The sequence below is a fragment of the Brachyistius frenatus genome, unplaced genomic scaffold (genome assembly GCF_029030835.1).
Source record: "Brachyistius frenatus isolate BFR_SWC_R1_liver_20210118 unplaced genomic scaffold, ASM2903083v1 Contig_18, whole genome shotgun sequence".
Taxonomy (NCBI): domain Eukaryota; kingdom Metazoa; phylum Chordata; class Actinopteri; family Embiotocidae; genus Brachyistius; species Brachyistius frenatus.
Genome location: NW_027210617.1, coordinates 5,613,810 through 5,639,261, shown reverse-complemented (window position 1 = coordinate 5,639,261; position 25,452 = coordinate 5,613,810). Strand labels below are relative to the sequence as shown.

General features: G+C 43.7%; 1 protein-coding gene across 4 annotated transcripts; it reads right to left on the bottom strand.

Moving 5' to 3' along the window:
- Positions 1-1,875: 1,875 nt before the first annotated feature.
- shdb (Src homology 2 domain containing transforming protein D, b) lies at positions 1,876-22,677 on the bottom strand. Of its 4 annotated transcripts, XM_069695097.1 has the most exons (9): positions 22,454-22,677; positions 21,413-21,793; positions 19,463-19,613; positions 16,758-16,979; positions 8,303-8,380; positions 7,337-7,511; positions 4,865-4,984; positions 3,115-3,189; positions 2,219-2,295 (listed from the first exon to the last, which is right to left on the bottom strand). In XM_069695097.1, the coding sequence occupies exons 2-8, from the start codon at positions 21,740-21,742 to the stop codon at positions 3,153-3,155; spliced, it is 1,113 nt and encodes a 370-aa protein (XP_069551198.1). In that variant the 5' UTR covers positions 21,743-21,793; positions 22,454-22,677; the 3' UTR covers positions 2,219-2,295; positions 3,115-3,152. The 4 variants fall into 4 exon arrangements, 3 of the variants coding, with proteins under 3 accessions (XP_069551196.1, XP_069551197.1, XP_069551198.1); XM_069695095.1 differs by lacking the exon at positions 3,115-3,189 and having other exon boundaries at positions 1,876-2,295; XR_011310770.1 differs by lacking the exon at positions 2,219-2,295 and having other exon boundaries at positions 3,118-3,189; positions 7,339-7,511.
- Positions 22,678-25,452: the final 2,775 nt, after the last annotated feature.

Below are 25,452 nucleotides of genomic sequence, written 5' to 3'. Positions count from 1 at the left end.
CTCCGTCACGCGGGTAATCAGCCTCTGCTATTTCATTTGGCTCAGTAATGAAAGCAATCCCAGTGCTTTTCACTGCAGCACAGCCCAAATAATGAGGGCTGCCTCACCCCTCCTCAGCCACACCTCACCCCCAGTCCTCACCCTCTCCCTCCCAACCCTGCTGTTAATGGATGAAGGAAAGCAAGTGTGTGTGTGTGTGTGTGTGTGTGTGTGTGTGTGTGTGTGTGTGTGTGTGTGTGTGTGTGTTTGAGTATGTGAAGCACGCAATCTTGCCAAGTCCTTTGTGCCTCTTTTCCTCCTCTCTGGGCTGCAAAGGAGTCTATTGTATCAAATTTGATCAGCAATGCTCTTAATATTTTGGAGGTGTTTTCTTTCTGTAACAAAACACCAGAGTAAACAAATTTTTTTAATTGCATTAGCGGCTCCCAATCTTTAAAGTTAATGTGACCTCATAATATCAATCTGTTCTGTAACTATTCACAATTTGAATATCTATAGTTTGTGAACAGTGCAATAATTACTTTCATTTCTCCAGTTGCTTTTGATTATTTTTCAGAGGCTAAAAGAGGTAAACATACACAGTATTTTCCAAGAAGTCAGAAAATCAGAAAAAAAAAAAATCAAAGAAAATATACATGATGTTGTGTAGCACATTTTTATTTTTAATTATTTACCCAGGATGGGAACCACTGGTCTCTATGAAAATATAACATTACAGACACTGCTCTGCTAAAATGAATTACAGCAACCTGCTATCTTTTACTTGTATTGACTTTTGATCATATAACAATGATTTAAATGAATTTACTTCTCTGCATTTTCAATTGTCATGAATGTGTTTGGTCTCCTTCCTAAATTCAGTCTTCTCCACACAATGCTGCAACCGGGCAGCAGACATGGGAACCCATTCCAGATGGCAAGCCTCTAATTCAAATACAACACATCAACCAGCATGTAGTGACTTGGCCAGCGGGAAAATCTGCCATCAAATACGTAGGAAGTGTGAAAACGAGGCCAACATTCATAAAGTTTGGGAGTTTGTTTTGAGTGCTCAATCTCTTTGCTTCACATGAAACCTCCAGCTCAGCTTCCAGTCTTATTTATTAGTCAGTCAAGAGACAATAACAGCAGTCACAGGTTGCCTTAAACAAACCAAGCATTGTCTAGCAAAATGCAACGCAAGCAAGCAACAAGATATAAAGGTCAGGAAGGTCAACACAAGTACCAATACAACACAGCTTCTCTGTCGCTTAAGATGAACAATCAACAAGTAACATGGAGGTGTGTCAAGCAAATCCTCAGCAAACAGCAAAGCACCGACCGCATGGAAATAAACGGGTTTGTGTAGAAAAGCATTTGAAATATAACTGCTGTTGGTAAAACCTCGTGTTTGAAAATAGCTTTTTCTTTTTTGCAACCTGAATTATCCAGCATTTAAAAAGGGTTTCCCAGCCCGAGGAGGGAAAACGTTTCTCATTTTATGCAGTATAATTTAATTTATTGATTCTGGTATAAACGGAATACAACTTCCAAGGTTTTCACCTAACAACAGCAATATTTTTTTTACCAGTGTTGATGAGGTGTTTCTGTGGAACAGCAATAATTTAATCTCAGTCTTCTGCAAACTGGGGCATCAGTACATTCAAAATATACAGACTTTCTCCCAGCTACAGCTCTGCTAACATCCCCTGCATTTCCCTCAGCTGTGAAAGAAATGCAATGAAACGGAGAATTTCCGATGTCCTGAAGTCAGCCCCCTTTGGCTTGGCGAGGAGAAGAGAGAGAGAGAGAGAGAGAGAGAGAGAGAGAGAGAGAGAGAGAGAGAGAGAGAGAGAGAGAGAGAGAGAGGAGTCACAGCAAAGGTGCCAAAAGTTCAGGTATTGCATTTAATGTGAATTGATCCCCTGGATGTTAGAAACACTTGGCACAGGTACAACAGCAGTGGTGGGTGAGTGCATGAGCCCCTCATGTGTTGAATCCTCAAAAGTAGTCCAGTAAAACAGGAAGAGAGCTCTGTCACTCTGCTGGGAAGATCCCGTCAAACATTCATGTTGTTAGTGTCTGATCACAATGAAATCCTGGAGATCCAGGGAGAGCGTCCAGGTGAGTCAGAGTGTCTGCACCAGCACGGGGAACAGCAGGGACAGGTGTTCAGCACCCCGGATCGGGAGTTTGTGTGTGGTGTAAAAGTGGATGACCTCTGGGATGGTGTCGAAGGGCGGGCTGTTCTGTCCCAGCACGTACTTGCCATCTTTACACTGGGTGAACTTCATGTGCATGAAACCCTGGCAACTCCTGTGATGGGGGGAAAAAAAAAAAAAAAAAAAAAATCTGAAAAGAATTGATTGAGGAAGGACAGAAGAGGAGAAAGAGAGTGGAAGTGAGATCCAAAGTGAGAAAGAAGTGTCGGGGCGGAAAGAGGGATGACATGAAATGTGGGGCACATAAAACATCATACAGCCTGCCATACATTAATGACAAGTGCAAGCGACAGCTAGGATTTATGTTCACTTCTTCTTCTGCCTTCACTTTGAGGACACCATTCGAACCAACATTTAACAGCTTGTCACAAATTAGTTAGGAAGGGACATTGTGATGGATGGATGAGTGGTGTAATAACACATGGTAGGGGACACAAAGTCACAAAGAGAGACAGAAAGACGAATGCTCTGGTCTGTGAAAGTGGCTTAGCCGAGAAAACCACACCTCCCCTTTAAAACCCGGCCAACCACAACCGTAGTTCCCCTTTAAGAGACCAGCCAGCCAGCCAGTCATGATGTATGTCTAATTATAGAAGCAGAGGGAAAGACAAGGGCTGAAACCGGTCATCATAATTGTCATTGTTCTGGTAAACCAAATTAAATTCTGAAGAGCAGTGAAACAAAAAACACTCACTGTGACTACAAACAGACAAACAACCGGCAGCGTGTGATCGTCCCACCGGCCTCCTGAGCACCGAGAGGCTTCATGACGCCAGCGCTCCGATTTAACAGCGTGCTTTCATCCAGTCCCTTTTTGTTTTGGGGACTCTCTGGATCTAATGGTACATTACAACCTACCGGTGCTCGTTCATAATACATGCTGGTTAGAGTCTGGCAGACATGTCTGACTCACTTCAGGGTGGCTCTTCATTTCGTCCTAAACCGACTCCATCAGTCATTCCTTCCACTGTTCACATTTCTGAGGAATCTTAGCACACAGTAAGTATGGTTCACGTTTTCCAAGGACAGATAACACCAATGACAAAAAAAAAAAAAAAAAAAAAAGCATTCAAGCTGCACAATATTTAGGTGGTATGTGTTTGTTATCACACAGAGAGTCTTTTCTGCAGGGTATACTGGCATCATGACAGTCTGTCCTTATCAAAAAACCAACCTGCCAACCAGCCAAAACACCCTGATAAAAGACCAAACTGCTGCTTCCAATCTAGATCAGGAAAACTCTCTTTTATCAAACTCTCTTTTATAGCCCTTATTGGAGTAGTTTGAGGTCTCTGAAAAACATGCACTGAAAGTGAGTAAACCAAAAATACTGGTAATGAGCCCTTGTTGCACTGGAAACATGCACGTATGCACAATTTTGTGATGCGAGGAAGGTCAAAGGAACTCTTCAAAATGTGATGGATGCTTATAAGTTTGGCTTCTTATTTCAACATTCATGTTCATATTGTCTTCCAAATACAATCAGTCTAAATAAGAGCTTTGTTTGAAACCCGTGATCATCAGGCTGCTTATGTTTTTTGCACTGTTTGACTTCTATCTAGAGATTTTACGTTCCAAGATCTCAGCAACATTTGTGCGTACAATGTTAATATTACTCATAGGAAGGCTGTGTTGAACCTAGACATACAGCGTCCTCGTTGTCCCATGGCATTCTTCTGTCTCGACTTTGAAGGTCTACTTCAATGACAGCCACTGACTCCTTCTAAACAACCCAAAGAATGCAAGGTTGATAGATTATGTAAATATATTGCTTCTTTCAAACCTCACACACGCCAGCTGGGGAACGAGCACCAAGCACTGACCTCGTCCTTGTTGCTTGAGCAAACGTGCGTGCGTGTGTCAAACCCACTCTACTCATGTAAATGAGTAATGCATGAGCTTGTTTATATGTCAGCACGACACAGTGACTCCACTCCCCCCCCCCTCCCCTCCCACTCCCACCCAACCCTCTCCCTGCCTAATTCCCTTCTTGTGTGTCCCCCCCAGAAGGTAATTCATATTCATTAGTGATTATGTGGAGGATGATGTGTGCACTGAAGTGTGCTCTACCTGCCTGATTATCACTTAGAGGGCCCGCTGGGGCCAAGGAGGAAGGCCACACAGAGATGCCAAGGATGGTGTGAAGACAGAGTGATGATGGGAGAGTGGTGTGAGGCCAGGGCAATGGATCATGGTCGTAATTAGAAGGGAGAGATTTGTCCAGGTAAGCAGTATTGTGCCTTGCAAATGAATAGTGGGAGAGTAATCAGTGTGGCAAGTGATCCTAAGTGGAGGTGTGGTGTGGGGGACAGAGGGAGACAGAGAGAGACGAGGGAGAGACAGATGGAGAGGTGAGGGAGACTGCAACATGAGATCAGTAGCTCGGGTCGCTTCACACACACTTTTCAGTCACACAGCAGAAATAAATGAGAAATGTGCAATTACACTGTAAAGCTGTTCATCTGAGAATGACACTGAAGGTGCTCAGGTTTCACCGCTCGTCATTGTAGCTTTCTCTCTCTCTGTGTGTGTGTGTGTGTGTGTGTGTGTGTGTGTGTGTGTGTGTGTGTGTGTGTGTGTGTGTGTGTGTGTGTGTGTGTGTGTGTGTGTGTGTGTGTGTGTGTGTGTGTGTGTGTGTGTGTGTGTGTGTGTGTCTGTCTTACCGGAGGGACAGGGAGTAGTCAGTGCGGTTGGTCTGACTGTTCCTCACCAGGTAGCTACACTCTTTACACAGTGTCAGCAGTGATTCTGCCTCCGAACGCGACAGCGAGCCGTGGTACCACCTGATTGATCTCACACACACACACACACACACACACACACACACACACACACACACACACACACACACACACACACACACACACACACACACACACACACACACACCGAGGCAAGGTAAGACATGACAGAAGTGGGAAAATGAATTGCAAACATAACATATTTTTTCCAAAGATGAAGAATGATGACACTACATAAGAAACTCTGCAGAGGTATGTCAGTGATTTGATCCTTCAAATGAACAATAGCAATTCATCATACAAGATTAGCTCTACAAATTGTGAAAATGGCCATTGGTACCAATAATATGAATATATTTTAAGTTTAATAGAAAACCTTAACACAACAATGATATAATTCCTAACAAACACACTGAACATTTTTGACAGCTAGCTGCTGTTAGCAGGTTAAGCGATCACAAACGTTATTACAATTCGTCCTGAGGAGCGATATTTGATGGCAATCCATCCAAAAGTTGAGGAATTTCACTCAAAAATACAAATGTCATGATTGAGTGAGTCCCGAAGCCATTAAGATTTGTAAAATGAATGTCTGTACAGATTTTCATGGCAACGCATCAGTTATCATTATGTATGTTATGATATTTCTTTATGGACTAAAGTGGTGGATGAACCAACAGAACACACCAGCATCTCTGGAGATATAACGGTAATGTGGCTGACAAAAAGTATTTCAGTTTAATCTAAGTATGGTCAAGTACCAAAATTGTTAAGAGACCGACACAACAACCAAGTGAAATGTATATTTCTTCTGCGGTAGTGATGCTCTTCTGTTGTGGATGACGGAAGCAGGTGTACTGGATGCTACAGGTTGACAGTGATGCCGTTAAGAGAGCTGAAGGAAAACCACAAATCTCATAACAGTCCTTAAGAGATCTTCAGGGAGTAATGAAGCAGAATAATCAACTAGCATCCTGAAGTGAATGTGTACACATGTATGGGTTTGTGAGTACAACACTGTGTCGTGTGTGTGTGTGTGTGTGTGGGTGGGTGGGGGGGGGGGGGGGTGCGTGTGTGTGTGTGTATCTGTGCTTAAGGGGTGTCACGAGCTTGGATTTCATTAGCAAAACAGCCCATTATGGGCACAGAAACAGCACATGAATTACACCAATGATGTCTGAAATTAGGACCAAAGTAAATGTGTGTTTTTAATGTTTTGATTTAATTAGCTCTCATTTGAACCTTTCACAGTTCTGTAAGCTCTGATGGGCGCTGCTTAGCCGAAACACATAACCATTTCGTTTTAATGTGTCCAAGCCCTTAATAGATCAAAGTGATGCAATAAAACTGACTTTTTTTTTTTTTTTTTTTTTTTTTTTTGTGGGATCGACAACCTCGTTCTTCCTCAAATATTCAAGGTCACTTGTATAACTGTATTCAAAATGTATGTGCATGACAGCAAACCAGAAACAGTTACAGCTTATGATAATTTAGGGTTTAGAGGCTTTACAAGCGCAAATAATTGAATGGTGTATATTTGATGCATTTAAAAATCAGAATGAAGCTCCAGACAAAAGGCCTCGTATAAACTTACATGCCTGTGACATGTGAACATCTTACTGCTTACTGTACCTGGCTTGACCTGTATTCTTCATAAGACTGAATCTTTCACAGCACTGTCGGTACAATTTGATGTCTGCTGATACGGCCTGTATTGCTATTACTGATATTTATCTTCTAAGACGGGGCAATTTCTTTATCCTGTATTACATTCGAGGTCATTAAATTGATAGCAACAAGGAAACTTAATCATTAACTATCAGAAGTCATTGAATATCAAAACATGTGTGCCTCTTAATCTGGTTAAACCAAGCGTCAACCAATCATGACGGCACCTATTGGTTTGTGAACTGCAGCTTTGGATTGAATCCTTGAGTTCAGTATTTCAGCCGTTGCCATCTTGGTTTTTTTTAGAGCCAGAAGTGACCATATTTGGAGGAGCTGGCGAGGAGCGAGTGGTGAATCTGACTGATAACTTAAGAACACTAAGACTGAAGAAACCTCACCTGCACCCGGGCCTGTCAATCAAATCTGACATGCAACAAAATATACTTCTCTTTGAGACCTAATATTTAATCAATTATTACTTTTCTATTTTCAGTATTTCATGAGAGAAGTTGAATAGGAGTCTATAGAAGCCAGACTCTTTTTGAAGCCAACCCCTAGTGGGCCTCAGTAGTATTGCACTTGGCTTTACTTTTCAGACCAAGAAGCTAACATCCATTTTCATATACACTATATGGATGAAACTCAAAATGGAATCTGGCCTATATTCAGATCCAGAAAGTGATGGCTTTGAGTCTCTATAGGTTCAACAAAAGACAGCATACATACACCTGCTTCTCCAGAGGCAGAGTGGGGTCCACTCTCTCTCCCACCATTGCGAGGCCTTCTGGCGGCATTCGAAATTTCATTCCCCCTCCTGCCAGCGGGCTGGACCTGGGGCCCAGAGGACGCAGCCGGTCTGTTGGTGACGAGGAGCGATCCCACTCTGCGCCATCAAACTGCACTGTTGGCAGGCAGGGGACACAAAAAGGGAGTCGCGGTATTTACACAGCATTAAGATGGAAAGGGATTAAACCTCTCAGCCAGACTTGGGTAAACATCCGACATCTGGCAATTTCAAAACCAGGCATGAAGCAGTGAGACCTCTCCTGGGTGGGTCACGCTGCTGGACAGCAAGTTTAGGTTGGATAACAACAAAACTATAAGCATCATCAACAATTACCATCAGTGGTTTTATGAGCCCAGGAGGGCAGACAGAGAAAGGAAGTTGGTGTCTTGTCTGCCTGCCTCTGGTGCATGTCTCCGTCTTGCAGAGTAGACACTGCACTTTACGTCATGTTTACTTTAGCGAAACTATTCTGGAGCAATTTACATTTATAAACAAAAATGTTATGCCTGATTTGTGTAAAATTCAATATAGAGAACTTGTAATTGAACATTAACTGTACCGCATTTCTACTAAGCACCTGACATGAATGCAGCAGTCATCCTCATTTATGGGGAGCGTTTCATGCATGGTTGATGCAAGAGGGGGATTTGGTGAGAAGGGAGTGTTTTAAACCCCCAAGTCACACATGTAGCAATCTTCAACAGGCAGGGACAGGTGCTGCAGATGCAGGCCACTGGAGGGTTCAGGATGGAGGTGGGGCAGATGTAGGACAACAGTTTGGGTCGTGGAGATCGGGAGAGCTGCACATGTGTGTATGTTTGGGCTGATAATGGAAGCCAGGGGAGGCGGGGGTGGGAGTGGGAGGGGGTGGTGGGGGGGTTGGGGTGTTCAGGGTGAGAGGTCACCTTGCTCTCTGACGGGGGGCTCCTCCTCCAGCTGACCCACTGGGGCAGGCCAGGGCAACTCCGACAACTCCCTCATCTCTAATAGAGGAGGGGGAGCGGGGAGGTGGCGAGAGAAAAAAGGAGTAAGAAAACAGCAGATGGGTTTGAACAAAGTTAACTAAAAGGAGGATAGGCGAGAGACGTGGTGTTGATAAAGTGAGACTGAACTGACTGTAGTGTGAGGAGGACAGAGTGAGTGAGAAGTGGAAGAGGTGGAAGAAAGGGAAGCCGGAGAGTTGGTGTGTGTGTGTGTTTGGGGGGAGGGGGGGATGACAGGGATGTTGTGTCATTAGATATAGTTAACTATAACTCCTGTCACGAGGATAGCCCATATACTCTCCCACCTGTCTCCTTACTCTAACACGCGTGGGGAAAAAAAACGCAGCTTTAGTGTTTCAGACCCTCTATTTACAGTAATTTATCAGGAGAGATGAGAGTAAAGAAAGCTAAGAAGATAAAAGGGAGTAAAAAAAAAGAGAAGTCAGGGGTTGGGTTATTTATAGTTATCTCAATAATCCACTTTAAAAGAATTGTCTTTTTGCAGGAGATGAAATGAAAACAAAAACACAGTGTGACAAAGGAACTGAGCTGCGTGGGGACAAAAGAAATTGCTCCATTCACTGTCCTATCTACAGCAGAAGAGCAGCAGGAAGTCAGAGACACAACTGAGAACAGCTTTATATACCATGGCATGCGACCATCTACTGTACCAGTCATTACCACCGCCTTATATAGACCCGCACGCGTGCACTCGCACGCACACACACACACACACACACACACACACACACACACACACACACACACACACACACACACACACACACACACACACACACACACACACACACACACACACACATTATGCATTTTGCCAGTTTCACACTGTGCATTCAGCTCCTGCTCGCTGCAAAAAAGGGATTACAAAACAAATAAAAGGAAAAGAGGGGTGACATCTTAATGAGCCCACAAATCCAAAGACCCCCCAGGCCTGCGACATCAAAGGCCATTTGAATGGGCGTTTGGAGAGAGACCCAGGCTGTACATACATGCCTCTCTCCCTCCCTGGTTAATTATTGAGCAGGCAGACACACTCCGCCACTTTCTCTGGCTCTCCGTAAATTATTGATGCATGGTGCAGTACAATGGCCCCATCTGGAGCGGGCCGTACCTCCGCCGAAGCCAGGATTAAAGTGTGGCCTGGCACTCCTCAATGGGAGACATGCACGCAAACACACAGGTTCACACGCGCGCGCGCACACGCACACGCACACACACACACACACACAAATACAGACCTGACACCCTGAAACACCACCACACTCTGCTGCCTGTCAGATCACCACATCACATTTCACACCTCTAACTCTCAAGTAAATGTGAGAGAGGTGTGTGGAAAGAGAGAAGGGTTTAAATGAGAAACACACAAAAGCAGGTGAAGGAGGGAGAAAAAAAAATGGACAAAGCCAAGACAATTTATTGCAGATCAGAAATGTGCTCAACCATCCGAGTTGGAGATAAGCTTAGGTAGTGGCGTGCCACAGATGGAGAAAATTCCATCAAGAATACGCTTCTTTAATGTTTAGGTGGTTGTTGTCCCTCTTAACAAGTTTATAGTGTTGAATCTTAAAAATGCACTTTTCTTCACCAAAAAGTAAAAAGAACTGCTGAGAGATCATTTCAGATGTCTCCACTGTTTTACTTCATTGGCAGATTCTTTGCTCTAATCTGAACAAAAACAAGTTTTAACAATAAATGGGTGGTTTATCTAACATTTTAAACAAAACATTTTATTTCTGGCAGTTTCTTCAATTTATTTTTTCTTAATCGACTCAATAACTTCAGACCACTCAACATATTCTTAAACTATGGGGATTTGGTCCAGGGTACTGCAAATCATTGATCATACTCGATAGCCTAATTTGATCAAATCATATTGTCTCATTTTTGAGAGAAACCAGAGAACATGAGATATTCATAGTCAGACAAATAAAAACTGAAGATAACTCATATCACGGGCTGAGGTGTGGCATGTAAAATTGTGTCATCTGCAAAAAAAAAAAAAAAAAAAAAAGGACACTGAAGTACTGAGTAGGAAGGATGGTACCATTTATGTAAAGTCTGAAAAGTAATGGACCAAGAGTAGAGCCCGGTGGCGATCTATTACTGTTGATAATGACTGAGCCACGTCAGCAACAACAGCCTGAGTTCCCTATGGAAGACATCAGTGGAACCAATTGAGAGAGATTTCATCCAGACAAAACATATGCTAAATATTTAACTGAATTTCCTTTTGTCTGCTGTAAACTGGTCCCTTGTTAGATGGTGGAATTAAAACCAGCAGAGCTCTGGGACCTGAGATCCAGCACTGAAACTTTGTTGATCCTCAAATAATAAGTTCCTTTGAATAATCTTGTTCTTTCACTCTCAAAACAAGTATAATTGTCAGACACAGATTTGTGGCGGCTTACACTGTAACCTGCACACACGGTAGCATAGACGATAGAGGCCACACATCAAAGAGACAGAAAGAGTGGGTTTGTTATTGCTGTAAATCTTTGGGTGACAGCTCAGTCTGTGTATGTTCACAGTGTAGCTCAGGGATTTGGTGTAATATGCTAATAATCCTGCTGCTGGTTAGCATAACTGCAGCAAAGTTAAGATCTCATTATTTAACCCTTTTCCATGCTGTTACCTTCAGGCACATGCAGGGTAAATCACTCCACCATTCTTCAGACTATATCAGATCCACAGTATATCATATTTACGCTAATATCAATTGTATTCAGGGGGACTGCATCTAAACCACTAGACTCTACCTAGCCCCAGTTTGTGACCATCATTCATTAGCACACATTTGGGATGCACATTGGGAGAAAAATCACTGGACTAAACATATTTTCATCCAGATGGTTAGAGGACTCCTATCTCGAGGGAAACCTTCAGAACAAAAGTAAGTGGCTTTTCCAAATTTTGCAAGTTAATTAACTTAGAAAAACAAACAAAAAAAACAACAATAGTTGTCTCTGCTTCCCAAATATATGCTGATGCAAAAAGGCACACACTCCACCAAACCAACTAGGACGAGTGTATTCCTGAGTGTCTCATTGCACTAGAGAACTCTCTCTGTCACAAAAGGCCAAAGAAACAAACACAAAGCTGAGCTCCTCACATTGTTAAAAAAACTGAGCCAAGCGCACACACGTACACACACACCGCACGCACGCACACCGCACGCACGCACACACACGCACACGCGCGCACACACACACACACACACACACACACACACACACACACACACACACACACACACACACACACACACACACACACACACACACCATGTCACTCATTTCCTAGCAGCACACATCTGGTTTCTATTCACTTCTAATAGGAACCTGTGGAGCTGTCATCCAGTCATCCAGAGAAGGCTGTTAGTGCTTTGCTTGGTTCGTCAGTACGGGACAATCAAATTAATGGAGCCATGCCCACATCAGTGCCCTACAGCTCGTATTTTTTATTTGTGCATTACAAAAGTGTATCTATACTGAAACAATGGTGTGTTTTTCTCCCATAATTAATCTGACTGATGAAACAGGTGACAGCAATTTGTGGTCTGCCAAAATCCCACATGCCTGGTGCCTCAACTACCTGCTAACAATTACCAGAAATGATCTGTGGGGGAGGGAATGGCCAAGATTAGGTTTTCCCCTCCGTGTTGCCACATCGCCTTGGGTGACGGATAACTGACTTTTCAAGCACCCCAGCTGTTTTCTGTGTCCTCATAATGAAGGAGGAGCAGACAAAGACAATACAACAGCTTCATTAGGTACATTAATGAAGACATCTGTTTTTCAAACAGCCCTGGCATCCCGTCTTCTCTCTGCACACAAAGACCTTCTGCTGGGCAAAAAAAAGCCTTCTTATGGACTGACAATTACCACCTCATGCCAGTGAAGGAAAAAGACTCAACATGCATTCACGCAAGTTCCCCTTTAATAATATGTAGCCACATCATTTTTATTTTTTATTTTTAAAGCATCACACAGTCCTTAACCATCTTTTCTGTGTATCCATTTTCCTGGCATTCATTATATCCATTTCCCTGTGGATTCACAGTGCTCTCCCTCTCTTATTCTCAGTGTGGAACATCCCTCTTTTTTATCACTCCACCTTCACCTATTTCCCCTCTAAGTGGGGCATTATCTCTCGTTCCATATTCCCTTGTGCCTCTCCTTCCTTGCCCTACTCTACTTCTATCCTCCCTCCCTCCATCTCTCATATTGGTCAGTGAGGAGGACACACACAGGACATGTCTTTTCATTAAAGTCAGGAAAGGTTCAGGCTGAATGTAAGTGAAAGTAGCAAGTGACAGGAGAGAGGGAATGGACAAGAGAGAGCAAATGTGACAAAGAGGTAAATGAGGTGAGAGTGAAAGAGAGAGCGAGCCGCCGGAGTCCTTCTGCTGTGCCAGTTAATATATGAAGAGGCTGGTCAGATGCCCCCAGGGCCTGCTTAGAGCATTGGAGAGCAACATCAGTCCACAAATGGAAATCTCATTTTCTTTGTCCTTTTTTCTTACTTGTTGGTCTGCATGCACACATACACACAAATGTAGGCTAGATGTAGGCTGCTGCATGGACACACAAACAAATTCTATCTCCCTCTCTTTTTCTCTGAGACATTAACTGACATAATGCATTCCCCAGCCCTGACCTGAACCATTACAACATCACCCAACCCTAAACCTGATTCTAACCTGGACCCTAAAACCAATTCTTAACCCTCAAAAAGCCCTTTAAGGGGGTATAGATAAGTGCGGACCAATCAAAATGTCCTCTTTTTGATACACACACACACAGTCATGCATATTGCAATTTGTTTTCAGCAACAGAAATGACAATTTCATTTTCTTTTGCCAATAAGACAATTAATAAAGCCAAAATGTCTATTAAATGTTGCACCTGAAAGAAAAATATTTCACCATAATGACTTTTTATGATGACTGCTTATCTTAACTTACACCCTAAATAAAAAAAAACATTTTCACCACTATCTTGCTTTCAGGACTCATAGAGCTGCTCTCAATGGCCTCAGTCTCTAGTTGTTGCCTCGTGACCAGCTGCACTGGAACAAGTGGAGGGTAAGTGCTTTGCTCAAAGGCACCATAACAAGAATTGCTAGGGGTGACAATGTTATCCATTCATCTTCCCCATCCGGATCTCTAGCTGACTTGCAAATCTCTCATCACGTGCCCACTTCTTCAGCCTTCACTCAGCCTCGACTGGCAACAAATGGCTCAAAGTGGACAATAAACCTTCAAAACATGAAACACCTACTCATCTGTTTATTAGACGTGGCCATCAGAGAGCTAATAAGATGGTGCCTTTCATTATCTTACTAATAATGCCGAATGACTATAGGGCCAATCTTTCACTGCTGGACTGTCTAATAACTTCCAGGATTTAATGACTGCTGTAATTTGAGCTGGATGGTGGCGACTGGTGACAGCTTTCTAATGCTGTAATTAAAACCCACTGGACTGAGAGAGGCCTGCCATGTCCGACTCCTCAGGCTCAAGCTCACAGGACTGGCTGGATGGGACTTTGCAGCCAATAGAAAACAAGTCAAATGGCTTTGGAGCTTACTTTTCATACTATTTGAAAACTAGCCGCAACATTCAATATTCACCCAGGCGATTACATTTAACCATGGATAAGCTGTGGAAATCATTATCAGGGGGAGTCTGTTGAGAAGCTCTTGCATGAATGCAGTGCATGCAAATCCACATACAATATGCCCCCGCAGTCCTCCCTGCTCCCCCACACCCACACCCTCATTTGTGCCAACATGCACAGAAACCTCTTCTCACCCTTGAATTAGGTTCATGGTGATAATCAGTGATGGAAAACCTATTTGGAAATCCACGTGTGTGTGTGTGTGTGTGTGTGTGTGTGTGTGTGTGTGTGTGTGTGTGTGTGTGTGTGTGTGTGTGTGTGTGTGTGTGTGTGTGTGTGTGTGTGTGTGTGTGTGTGTCTCTGTGAGTAGGTGATGATGAGGATGCTGGCAGATCACGATGCTCCCCCTTTTGCCCCCCTGTAGCAGGTTATCAGAGTGAGTGTGTCACATCCGCAGGGAGGGAGGGCTGAGGGGACAGCCCTGTCACTGCTGCTGCCTTGGTATGCATGTGTGAGACAGTGTGCCTGTGTTAGCGGATGACTGATTGCACCCTGCCACAATGGCCCTGACTCCCCCTCCTCTCCGTTTGCCTCACCTCGCCAGAGCCCCCGACCATTAATACTCCTCAACACCCCTCCCTACTGAAGCACTGGGCCTCCACAAACATCCACTGAGCTGCCACCAAACAACCTTGGACATCCCTTTCTGTTTCTCTCCGGCTAGCATTCTCCAGCAGCCTCTTTGTCCATCTTTCTCCATCTTATCTTTTTTTTTCTTCTCCTCTTTCCATCTTTTCCATCTCTTTCTTTTTTCCTGCTCCGTCCACCCCATCTCTCCCCCACCCTCACAATGTGGGCCGTGCCTAGCAACGCGGAGAGGGTCTGGGAATATGGATTAAATGTGAGAATGGAAAATACTGTTTGTGTGTTTACACTTCAGTGCTTTGGTCTGCTCAGACAGACAGCACGCCAGCTCAGAGTGCTGACTCCAAATGGAAAAAACAAGGGGTCAGACAACTCGAGCTGCACCAGCGTTTTCCTCCACTGCCTTCTTGTAATGGTGCTGTAAGCGCTCCTCTGCAGGAGTGCATAGCGTATGTGGCACAAAGAAGACACGCTGGGACGGAAGAAAATGATGAGTGCTAAGTAGGTGAGAGGTGATATTGGCTTTGAAATTAACTGCCATGCTCCTTCTTTTGAAATCATCCTCAGTCTCCAATAAGTTACTGTGGCTCTTTGCTACTCTTCTGGTTAGTATGATTTGAGCATGGACACAACGTGAATGAATATGTCTGTGTGTGTGTGTGTGTGTGTGTGTGTGAATGTGAGTGTATTTAGACAATAGTATACTGACCATGACTCTCTTATTAGCACTGGATCAGTCATGCACATGTAAGCATGTAATTAACTGAGAAGAGAGGGGGGAGCACACAGCGGGGGAAGAGGAGAGGAGAATGGGAGTGGAGGGGAGTGAGGACGAGACAAGGTTGATTTATTACCCCATCACCTTGACCTTGGTGACTCTGAGATGCAGCTCAATTAAGCAGAGTTGGCCTGGCATGCATTACAGTGATCCACTCCTAAATGAGCTATCAGTCCCGTTCTGTTTCTCCTTACCTCTCTGTCTCTCCTATTTCCACTTCACTACCTGCCTCCAATTACATTCAGGAGATGGAACATAAACTGACGGTTCGTAAAGTAGAAACATTGTAATCGTGCACTAATGTGATGGATTGGAATGAAAACTGATCTTTCGTTCTGTGTTCTAACCTTCTTCTTTTTGACAACAACTCTTCTTCTCTCACACATAAAGACACAGCCGACACCTCTGTCGGTCCTAATGATCATCTCAGGGGTTGTTGCGACTGTGGTCGTGACTGACATTCGACTGTGTGCGAGAGCAAGAAATCAATAGTCGGCAGAATGTGTTTTAAATGTAAAAAAAAGAAAAAAGAGAAATGACAGTGAAGGTCGCAGTGCTCTCAATTTCCTATTTAAAAAAAAAAAAAAAAAAAAAAAAAAGCCTTTGGAAATATGAAGATGGGGGGCAGATACCACGTTAAAGGTCAGGACAGTTAGATGATTATTTCACCATGTAGTATCAGCAGCAGTCCTGTCTGTGTGCTCATAGGGGGGCTCTCACTTTCAAAGACAGCCTGGTATTTTCAAAAGTCCTATTGAATGATTCCCTTTAAAAAATATAAAATAATAAACGGTTCAGTCTTGACACTCAGTGGCTCCAGGGGCTCTTGTCTGTAATTGGTAGGATTTAACACTTTAATACTACAGATGAGGGTGGGAGTTTTTTTGTGTGGAAAACCATTTAATCTGGGAGACTGTGAGTATCGTTTGCACCAACACCAAGTGAAACCTAGTATGAGGAAAGGTTTAGATGATGCTGTGACTCACTGCCTCTTCAAATTCACAAACTGCTAAATTATATTAGATTCTATACAAATACAACATGAAGCTTGATTCAGTGGCTCCATTGCCTAAATATGTCTAAAATACATTCAAAAAAATATTTTCTAGAGAAATTTGACAGATACAGAAAAGCTGCCCAACTTTTCCAGTTTAAAAAAAAAACTAAAACAAGTGACAATAGTGTTTATAAAAACTAGTTCTCCAATCAGTTTCACTGGGAACTTAATGGTTATTTGGCTTCGTCAGTCTACGCACCACCTTAGTTTTTGTTGACTTTACCGTCACACTGCTACAATAACTCTTGTGGTTACCTGCAAAAGCTTTAGAGATGTGGTCCTTCTTCCATTCCCAGGGTTGGTCATACTCATCGGCCGGTCTCTCGTCATCTTGCGGTAGCCTGCTGCTCTCCTTCCCTTCCTCCTGAGGCTCTCCATACAACATACCCAGGCACCGGCCTCGCTCGTCTTCATAGGGAGTGTCATAGAGCTGCAGCCCTCCCCGCGCCTGACCTCCTCCTGGGCCACGCTGTAGCTCTGTCATATGCAGAATAACACAAATTCATACATAGACACAAACATGCATGCAAACACTCATAAATTTGACTGATGTGTCGTGTTTAACCAGTCTGCAAGAAAAACAGAGAGTATTAGAAAGTATTTGTTAGCAGCACAAAGCTGAAATTATTCTGTGCTATGAATTCAAACAAACCGCCTGTTGAGCTCTGACATGACTAGAATTAGAGGAGAGAGACAAATTATGTTTGCACAGCTTGCCGTGGGCTCAGAATCTCATATGGGGGGTGCGGGGGGGGGGGGGGGCTTAACGAGGCCTTTGGGCTGGATGCTGAGTCGCAACACAGTAGACAACCTACACCCCTGCTCTTGTCCAACCTGAATCCCAGCAGCAGTCTAGCACAGCTCACAACAGCATCCACAATCCCTTTTTAACATTTTCATCAGTTTCTCAGTGGGTTGCAACCAACAAATGCTTCTCAGCACCTGAAACTGTTCTATGGAGTCAAATATGGCCCTGAGATAAAAGGCTTTCAGTTTATTGATGCACGCTACAGGATAAAACATGATTTCGAAATGCATTAATAGGAGCCTGTAAGCTGCAGCAGGACCAATCAGCCATGTCGTTTGATATGTTGACTTCCAAAATTTACCCATTTAAAAAAACCAAAAAACAGGTAGTACACCAGAGGGTGGGAAACAAATGAAAGCGCAGGCATCTTTTGTGTCCACACCCAGCAGCCTTGTAGAGGAAGGTGTGTTCAGGTGAGAAGGGAGCGCGAGTAAATGTAAGGGTTTTTGGGTGAAAGGCAGAGAAAAACTTTAACCTTCACACGACTAGAAATGGCTATTCTTGTCACCATGGTGACAGAGTGGAGGCCCGTCGGGAAAGGCCCTGAGGTTATGAAGAAGAGGGTGGAGGGGAAATGGAGAGAGAGAGGAGGAGCGCGGCAGAGAGGGGAGAGAAAGAGGAGGAGAGGATGTGGTGGGGTGTGGGGAGTAGAAGGAAAAGGAAGCAATGAGGAAACAAGGAGAGGAAGAGCAGGAGGCGAGAGAAGGACGTGGCAGGGAGGTGTGTGTGTGTGTGTGTGTGTGTGTGTGTGTGTGTGTGTGTGTGTGTGTGTGTGTGTGTGTGTGTGTGTGTGTGTGTGTGTGTGTGTGTGTGTGTGGTTGGGGGGGGGGAGGGTCTGTCAGAGCTTGATGTTAAGTCATTGAGACAGAAGCACAGCGGGGCTGAACGCTTCTCTACCTGCGCTGGGAAACCGCGGTGTCGAGGCAGCCAGGAGATGGAAAAGATGAAGGTCGGGAGATAAAAACAGGCATCGAGGAAATAAAATGACAAATTCACAGGAAACATGACGGAGTAAAACACTGGCAGGGGGTGGGGTAAGAAAATAGCAATCTGACAGAGTGACAAAGAGTGAAGATTGAAGGGAATGACGGCATCGAGGACTGCGGTGTGTTTAGGCATGCAAATGTGTCAGCTGGGAGATCAGTCTTTTATTCTCCTGAGCCAAACTCAAGAATCAGGACAGAGTTGAAACACAACTGCTTGAGAGGGAGAAGCACAGACGATTTTTTTTTTTCCCTCCTCAAAGTAGAGTTTAAAAAGCTCATAGGTGTTTTTTCAGGACAGCCTTTGTGGGAGATAATCACTATTCCCATCTCACATCTGTCTTTGCTGCTCTGCTGTTTTTTTAATGAGCAGCAACAGACTGAGACAGACAGACAATAGCAGGCAGACAGACAGCCTTGGAGTGACTGCCTCAATTCAAAGTCAATGAAAGAACTGTGACAACGCTTTGCCAAATGCTCCGCCATCACCGTCGTGCATCTAATCTCTCCATCCAGCTGCAGGGACAAAAGATTTTCTTCAAGGTTTCTCAGTTTGAGCAGAAGAATAAGATGCTCCGCTCACTTTACGGCTGTTATTACGAACTTCATTTGACGACCAAAAGGGCAGCACGAGTGACAACGGAGAGAGGACAGGGCATTTAAAATGTACTAAAGGACATATTAGAGTGACAGCCAAAGACTCCCCTCAGGGTTGGAGAGAGCCCTTGAGATGAAGAGAGCAGGAGAAATGGAGAGAGCGGCGGGGGCAGGCTTTCACACTAAATGAGTGGGACAGAGCAGGGAGAGCTCGGGGGAGAGCGGCAGACAGAGATGTTACAGGGGGAGATACAAATGGAAAACGATAGATGTGAGCGAGACGATGTGGGAGAAAAATCACAAGGGAGGAGAGGGGTCTGAAGCTGGATGGTGAATAGACTCTAGAAAGGGACCATTTCGTGAGGCTGAGAGCTGACTCAGCTGTGGTGAACTAAAATACAGATCACGGATGATATTTCTTTATGTCATAGTTTCATAGTTCATTCATGATTTAATGTGCCTGAAATACAATATAATACCTGACTTTCAGGTAAGAGGTCTGATTTTCATCCTTGTCCAACTACCGTCATATTATAAAGTCAATTTTGATTCATTGTGAAAAGTCCACTGACCTGTTATGACCCTCTGGGCCTCATATGGTTCCATGTAGCCATTATTCTCACAGGGAACAGGTCCGAGATCCGGTTCTGGCCGGTTGTCCAATCGAGCATCAAAAGGGTCCGAATAATCAGTGTCTCCTGCCAATGGAGCTGACGGCACCACCTAAAGGACAAAACACGCACTGAATCAATGAAGAAGACGCGTTTTGTTACAGAACGTTAACTTGAGTAAAATGCTGACTCCATATAGGAATAGAAATTGTGCTTTTTTTTTTTTTCTTCTTGCAGGTACATTTGCAAAATGAGCTGAAATGCAAATGATAATCTATAATTGGTTCAATTTTCATCCAGCAGTGACACATCTGATGTTTGAATGAAATCATTTCAATTTGAATATCCTTGGACAGAAGTGTTTTCGGAATACTAGGAATTTCAGTCTGTACGTTAATGCTGAAAAGCGAGGCGTGCTACACAGACAAAAGCTCATCAAGACCTGAGGTGGGGGCAGCAGCGCAGCAGTCTTAGCGAGTACCGAGATCCTCACTGAATGGCAGGTTAAATATACGTTTGATCACACACAAAACACTTTGGGGTATCATCACTCCAAGATAAAAGGATTTGCACCTTTAGTACCAATACCAACACAATGCAGTTCCTCCTTAAAATCTTCTAAGGAACTCTACTGAATCTTTGTTGTCACATTAAAGCAATGTAGCGAGAAACCCTCTTGTCTGAGGATGATCTGTTCTTTTGGCTGGAAAAAGAGACGACTGAGATTAAAGAGGGAGATATCTGGTTGGTAGCATTTGTTCCTGCGTGCAAGCACAGGAGGAAAACAGCGGTCATCTGGCACTGTGACAGCTACATAAGCAACCATATGGTCACACACACACACACACACATATGCAACTACCACACAGACGTGCACAAACCTAGAAACCTGGATATCCTTTGTTTCTTACTCTCCCTCACAATGGAAATCATTGTAGCAAAGCTCACTTCCCAAATTCTGGCTAAACACACACGTGTGCGAAATTGCCTCCTAATCCCGTGTTGATTCTCAAACAGGTTATCTGTCGATGCACAGGAATCTGCAATGTTAATTAGGGTGCGGATGTTCCCATAGACCCTGGGAAATTAATGAGAACAGGAGGAGAGAGGAGCAGAGAGGGGAGCTATTGACTTCAGTTAAGACTATTACTTCAATCCACTTCAGGACTTTCACACTTGTAGCATTTTCCATGAGCGGAGTCATGGATTTAACTGTAGCGACGAAAAACCCTGAAATACTCCGTAACTTACTCAGCATATGTGAGCTGAGTTAATGTGCGGACAATTTCCTTGTAAAACCTTTGCTTCTGCTCCAGTTGCTCTCTCAACATCTGCTCTATTTGTTCCCCGTGTATGTTTTCTACAGCAGAAGAGCACACAGCCAGAACAGCACTACAGCCCTGATGACACAAACAGCGGCAAAGTATAATTTATACCTCCCTGTGGCCCCCTGACATACAGCACACTGTCTATGGCCCCCTAACATGTGCTCATGCGGGGGTCTCTCTCAGCTTGCAAAACCAAACCCCATCTATTATTTATGGGAGGACATAAACTCATGGGACTGTGACCCCCTCCAAATCAGTGGTCCGCTCCAGCTATCGGTAATTCTTCCTTCCGTCTATGGCAGCAAATTTATGTAGCGCATGGGATGTAACGTGATTTATGTAAACAATGCATATTTGTGACACACATTACCAGTCACTTGCTTATGGAGTCTGATCAATAAAGCTGTCCTGGTGATGGAAGTGGGACGAGAGAGAGAAGTGGGAGAGTGTTTTTCATTCCCTTCATCCCTCCTGCTCACGGCACTTCACATGAGAGGGGCCCACGAGAAAAATCTTAGCATGTCATCACCTACTTTGTTCTTTGTGCACCTACAAAGAAATGCTGTGAAACGGAGGGTCTTACAGGCTCTTGCTGGTCCTCTATAGAGACGGCACTGAGGAGAATCTTGGTGCGGCCCAGTTCCTGGGAGTCCACTTTGATCAGTCTGTGTTTAGGAGACTTTATGTCCACACTGGATGACTTCATGGGTGACCCGTACACTGGTGTTGCAGGGTCAGAAGTCCCCGACTCCCCCCTGGACCTGTTTTCAGATTCCTCGTAGGGATCTTCAAAATCGAGGTCCCTCTGGAGCCGATAGGCTTTGAGGATCTCACTCTCTGTGTAGTCTGGTGTGGGCGGCTGTGGAGGCACCTTCCGGCCGAAGCTCAGGTAGTCTTTCAGCCACTTTGCCATCGCAGCTCAGCTTCCAAATGTGCTGGTGTGTGGTGGAGTGAGAGCGGCAGGCTGCAGGGGCAGACAGGGACAGATATTTGGTTATTGCTTGTCCATATTTCTAATGAGATTGTATGAGCTATATATTAGATTTGCTCTGTGCTTTTCTGATTGTGACAAGACAGTCCATATATTAATATATATTATATATATATATATATATTATTCTAAAAATATATTAATCCACGGGTCGTTGTTTTCTCTTAATATTTGTGCAGGACTCCGTTTCACTGTTCACCACAATTTGTGTGCTTTTACAAGCACTCATGTGACGGTAAACTACACTGACAGCTGGGCTTTGCGCACTCCTTTTGTTTTACGCAGGGAGCAATAACGTCTCGCATCTGGACTTTGCCCAAAAGCAGCAATTACATTTCACACCTCTGCAATAAAGTCCAACGTTTACATGGTGATATAAAAGTAAAGACAAAGAGACCGGAAGAAAATATTAAAAGGTAACGTGAAATCAAATAAATCTAAGTTGTTTTAAATTCAAAGTTTTCTTAAACGATTTAACCAACATAAAATACAAGTTTGGCACAGACTTGTTTGGAAAGCTTTAAACCAATCCGAAAAATGCACGTTTTTCCTTCAACTTTTCCTGAAAACAATCACCAAACCACTGGATTTCAATTCCAGGGAGCGCTGCGCACCGAAAGCACAATCACTTACCAAACCAATTCAGTCCTTCAGCCACTTTGAATGCTTTATTCCGCGTTTCTTCATGTCGATGACAATAAAACGACACCCGAGAAGTGTAAAAAAAACACACAAAAAACAACAACAACACTCGTAACGCTTTTTAATCCACCAAAGGACCAGGAAAAAATAAAAACAGCGCGTTCTGGCACTGAAACCCACCGGAGTTCCTCCAACGTCTGACGGCAAATGTGCGAGTGAAGAGAGCGACTACAGCTCCGAGAGAAACTCAACAGAGCGATTAAAGGGGAGGCGCTTTATTCCCAGCGGAATATCCTGCTGTTGCCTTTCGCAGTCAACCGACCGTTCATTCATTGAAATATCTGCACATCACACAGGCTGCAACAAGAGATACATCTTGAGAAATCACAAAAGATGCATGATGAGAACAAATGAAGAGAGGATGGGGGAATAAAATCAGCTCGCACGAATCTCCTCCAAAGATGTACATTATTCATTCGCATGACATCACTGGATAATTTTTATGTTTTAGCGTCAGTTGAGGTTATTTGAATCATTTTGCCTTTAAGGGGAAATCCCAGCTAAGTGCAGGTACCTAGAGGGAGAGCAGAACTTTTATCTTCTTCCTTATATAAGATGGATTTAAGGAAATCCCATCATTCTTTGTGCAACATAGTGTAGATACAGATGTGTAGACACAAAAACTCTCCTTATCACACTCACAAGATGACAAAACCACTGAAGTCTGTCCAGTCTGTTAGAAAAAATAAAGTATTTTTTTGAGTTGCATCCCCCCATTGTTTGATCCTTTTCTCTCTCAGTGTTCCAGTGTCCAGGCTGGTAAATTGGATTGTGTGCTGTGGAGGGAAAGACCCATCTAAGTCTGTTAAGAGACCGTAAATGCCTCTTCTTTTTTTTTTACGACACTCATGCGCTCACTTTTTCCCAGGGGCGGGAGGCTGGATGAGGTCATCCAGCTAGAATCCAACCCCCCACTACTATCACCACAGCCATCAACATTATCCCATCAAGGCCTTCACATCTTCCCCTTCCCCTTCCCGCCTGCCTGCCTGCCTGCCTGCACCATTCTATCTGCACCAGGGTTTCCCAAGCTCAGGCTCCAGACTTAATGGAAGGTCAGAAAGAAGTCCCAGGGTGTTTCTGTTGGAAATCTAAAGGCGGCGTGGTATGTAAGTGTGATGGCAAACCGTCCAGATCCCTGCAGTCCCATTCAAATCAATTATACTGGTGAAGCAGTATCAGTTTCACGACATCATTCCACAAAGACCTTTCAGTTTTATGCTGTGGAAAAGAAGGTCTGAGTTTAAAACCCCCGGAGTCCTCGAGTTTCTCCCGTTTCTTCCACCTCCTCCTTACATCACTAGGCCCCCCTCTATGTTTTAAGAAAAACAAAAACAACAAAGTCTCACTTAAAAAAGGGTACATATATTGTGAGAATCCATCATCCGTGGGAATACGATTAATTTGTTGTGCTAAAGGTCTTTTGGTAATTAAATCCTTTATTCATTTGGTTGATAGAGATTTTGCTGGGACAACGTATGAGAATAGATATTACAAGACAATATGCACGATATATATGCCACGTTCCCCACAAAATCACTGTATCGGACCAGTTAAAATCTTTTTCCCCACATTACAAAAAAGGTACCTTTTTCTGTATCCTCATCTTCCATCCTCATTCTTTCCTGCCTTTGCATGTTTATCTCGTGTTTTATCTTTGAATATTGCAGTAATCTTCCTTCTTTCCCTCCTCCCCTCAGTCACACGTCCCCCTTTTTCATCTCACCTTTTTCACAATCCACTCAGTACAGGCCGGTACCATATTGAGCATACATTGGATTTTTGTTTCCATCCTGGCCCCGGTGAGAGCCAGGACTTTATGGAAGAAAAGACTGATATCCAGCAATAGATGGAAAATCAGAGACAGACAGGCAGGCGGGCGGGCAGGCAGGCAGGCAGGCAGACAAGCTGTCCGAGTGCGTGAAAGGAAGACACAAAGAGAGCACAGAGGAGGAAGAGGAAACAAGGATAATCAAAGACAGAGACAGACAGACAGGTATACAGTCACTGTGTTGTTGTTTTTTTCATGCAAAATGAACACAGTTGAGATTTAATTGCATATGAAAAATAAGGCACGGTGGAATTTTTCAGATAATTAATAAGGCTGCCTCATTATAAAGGGCTAAATATGGATGCGACATATTCTCTGAACTTCAGGCTTCACTCAGATGATGCTCTTTCAGTAGTTTCAAAAGGGATATAAACAATCTTTTTTGAAGTGGTTGAGCAGATGTTTGCGTTAACACTGACAGAAATGAAGGAGGTTACCTTTTAAAGCCATGGATTTAATTTGAACATAATCACGAGCCTTTATGTTGAATCAAGGAGCTGGGGGGGGGGGGGAAAGGAAGGCAACAGACCTGTCGTAATAATTGATTCCAGTAGTTTCGTCTGCCTTGCATTGACTGCCCTCATTTGGTGGCTTGTGAGTATCGCATGTGTCCTGCAGAAATAACAACAGAGGCATGCTTCACCGTTTGTGAAAATGGTTTGATTAGTATCCATGCATTACCAAGAACCGGGCAATGTAGCCTAAATATATATATATATATATATATATATATATATTTGGGGCGGTGCTACAAAGGGCCCAGTAAAGTTCATAAGTAGTGAAGTAACATTTAGGTTAACCCGGTGCGCAACTATTTTTACGTTTCACTTACCTCACTTTTTCTTTAAAACAAAGGTTCGAGCTTCCGGGTTCAGCTTATCTAGTGGTGTTATTGGTGAAATTCACCATGACGTTTCAGGGTTCAAATGCCTCAACTCACGAACTTTCCCACTCCTAAAGCGGAAATAACGACAAAAATGACACGTTGTACAAGTCAGAGTGCTTTTCCACGGTTTACAACAGGCTGTTAAGCACAAAGCAACGTGCTCTGCTTAACGACACTTACGCGTCTTTGAAATTGCTCCGCGTTGTCTCGTCA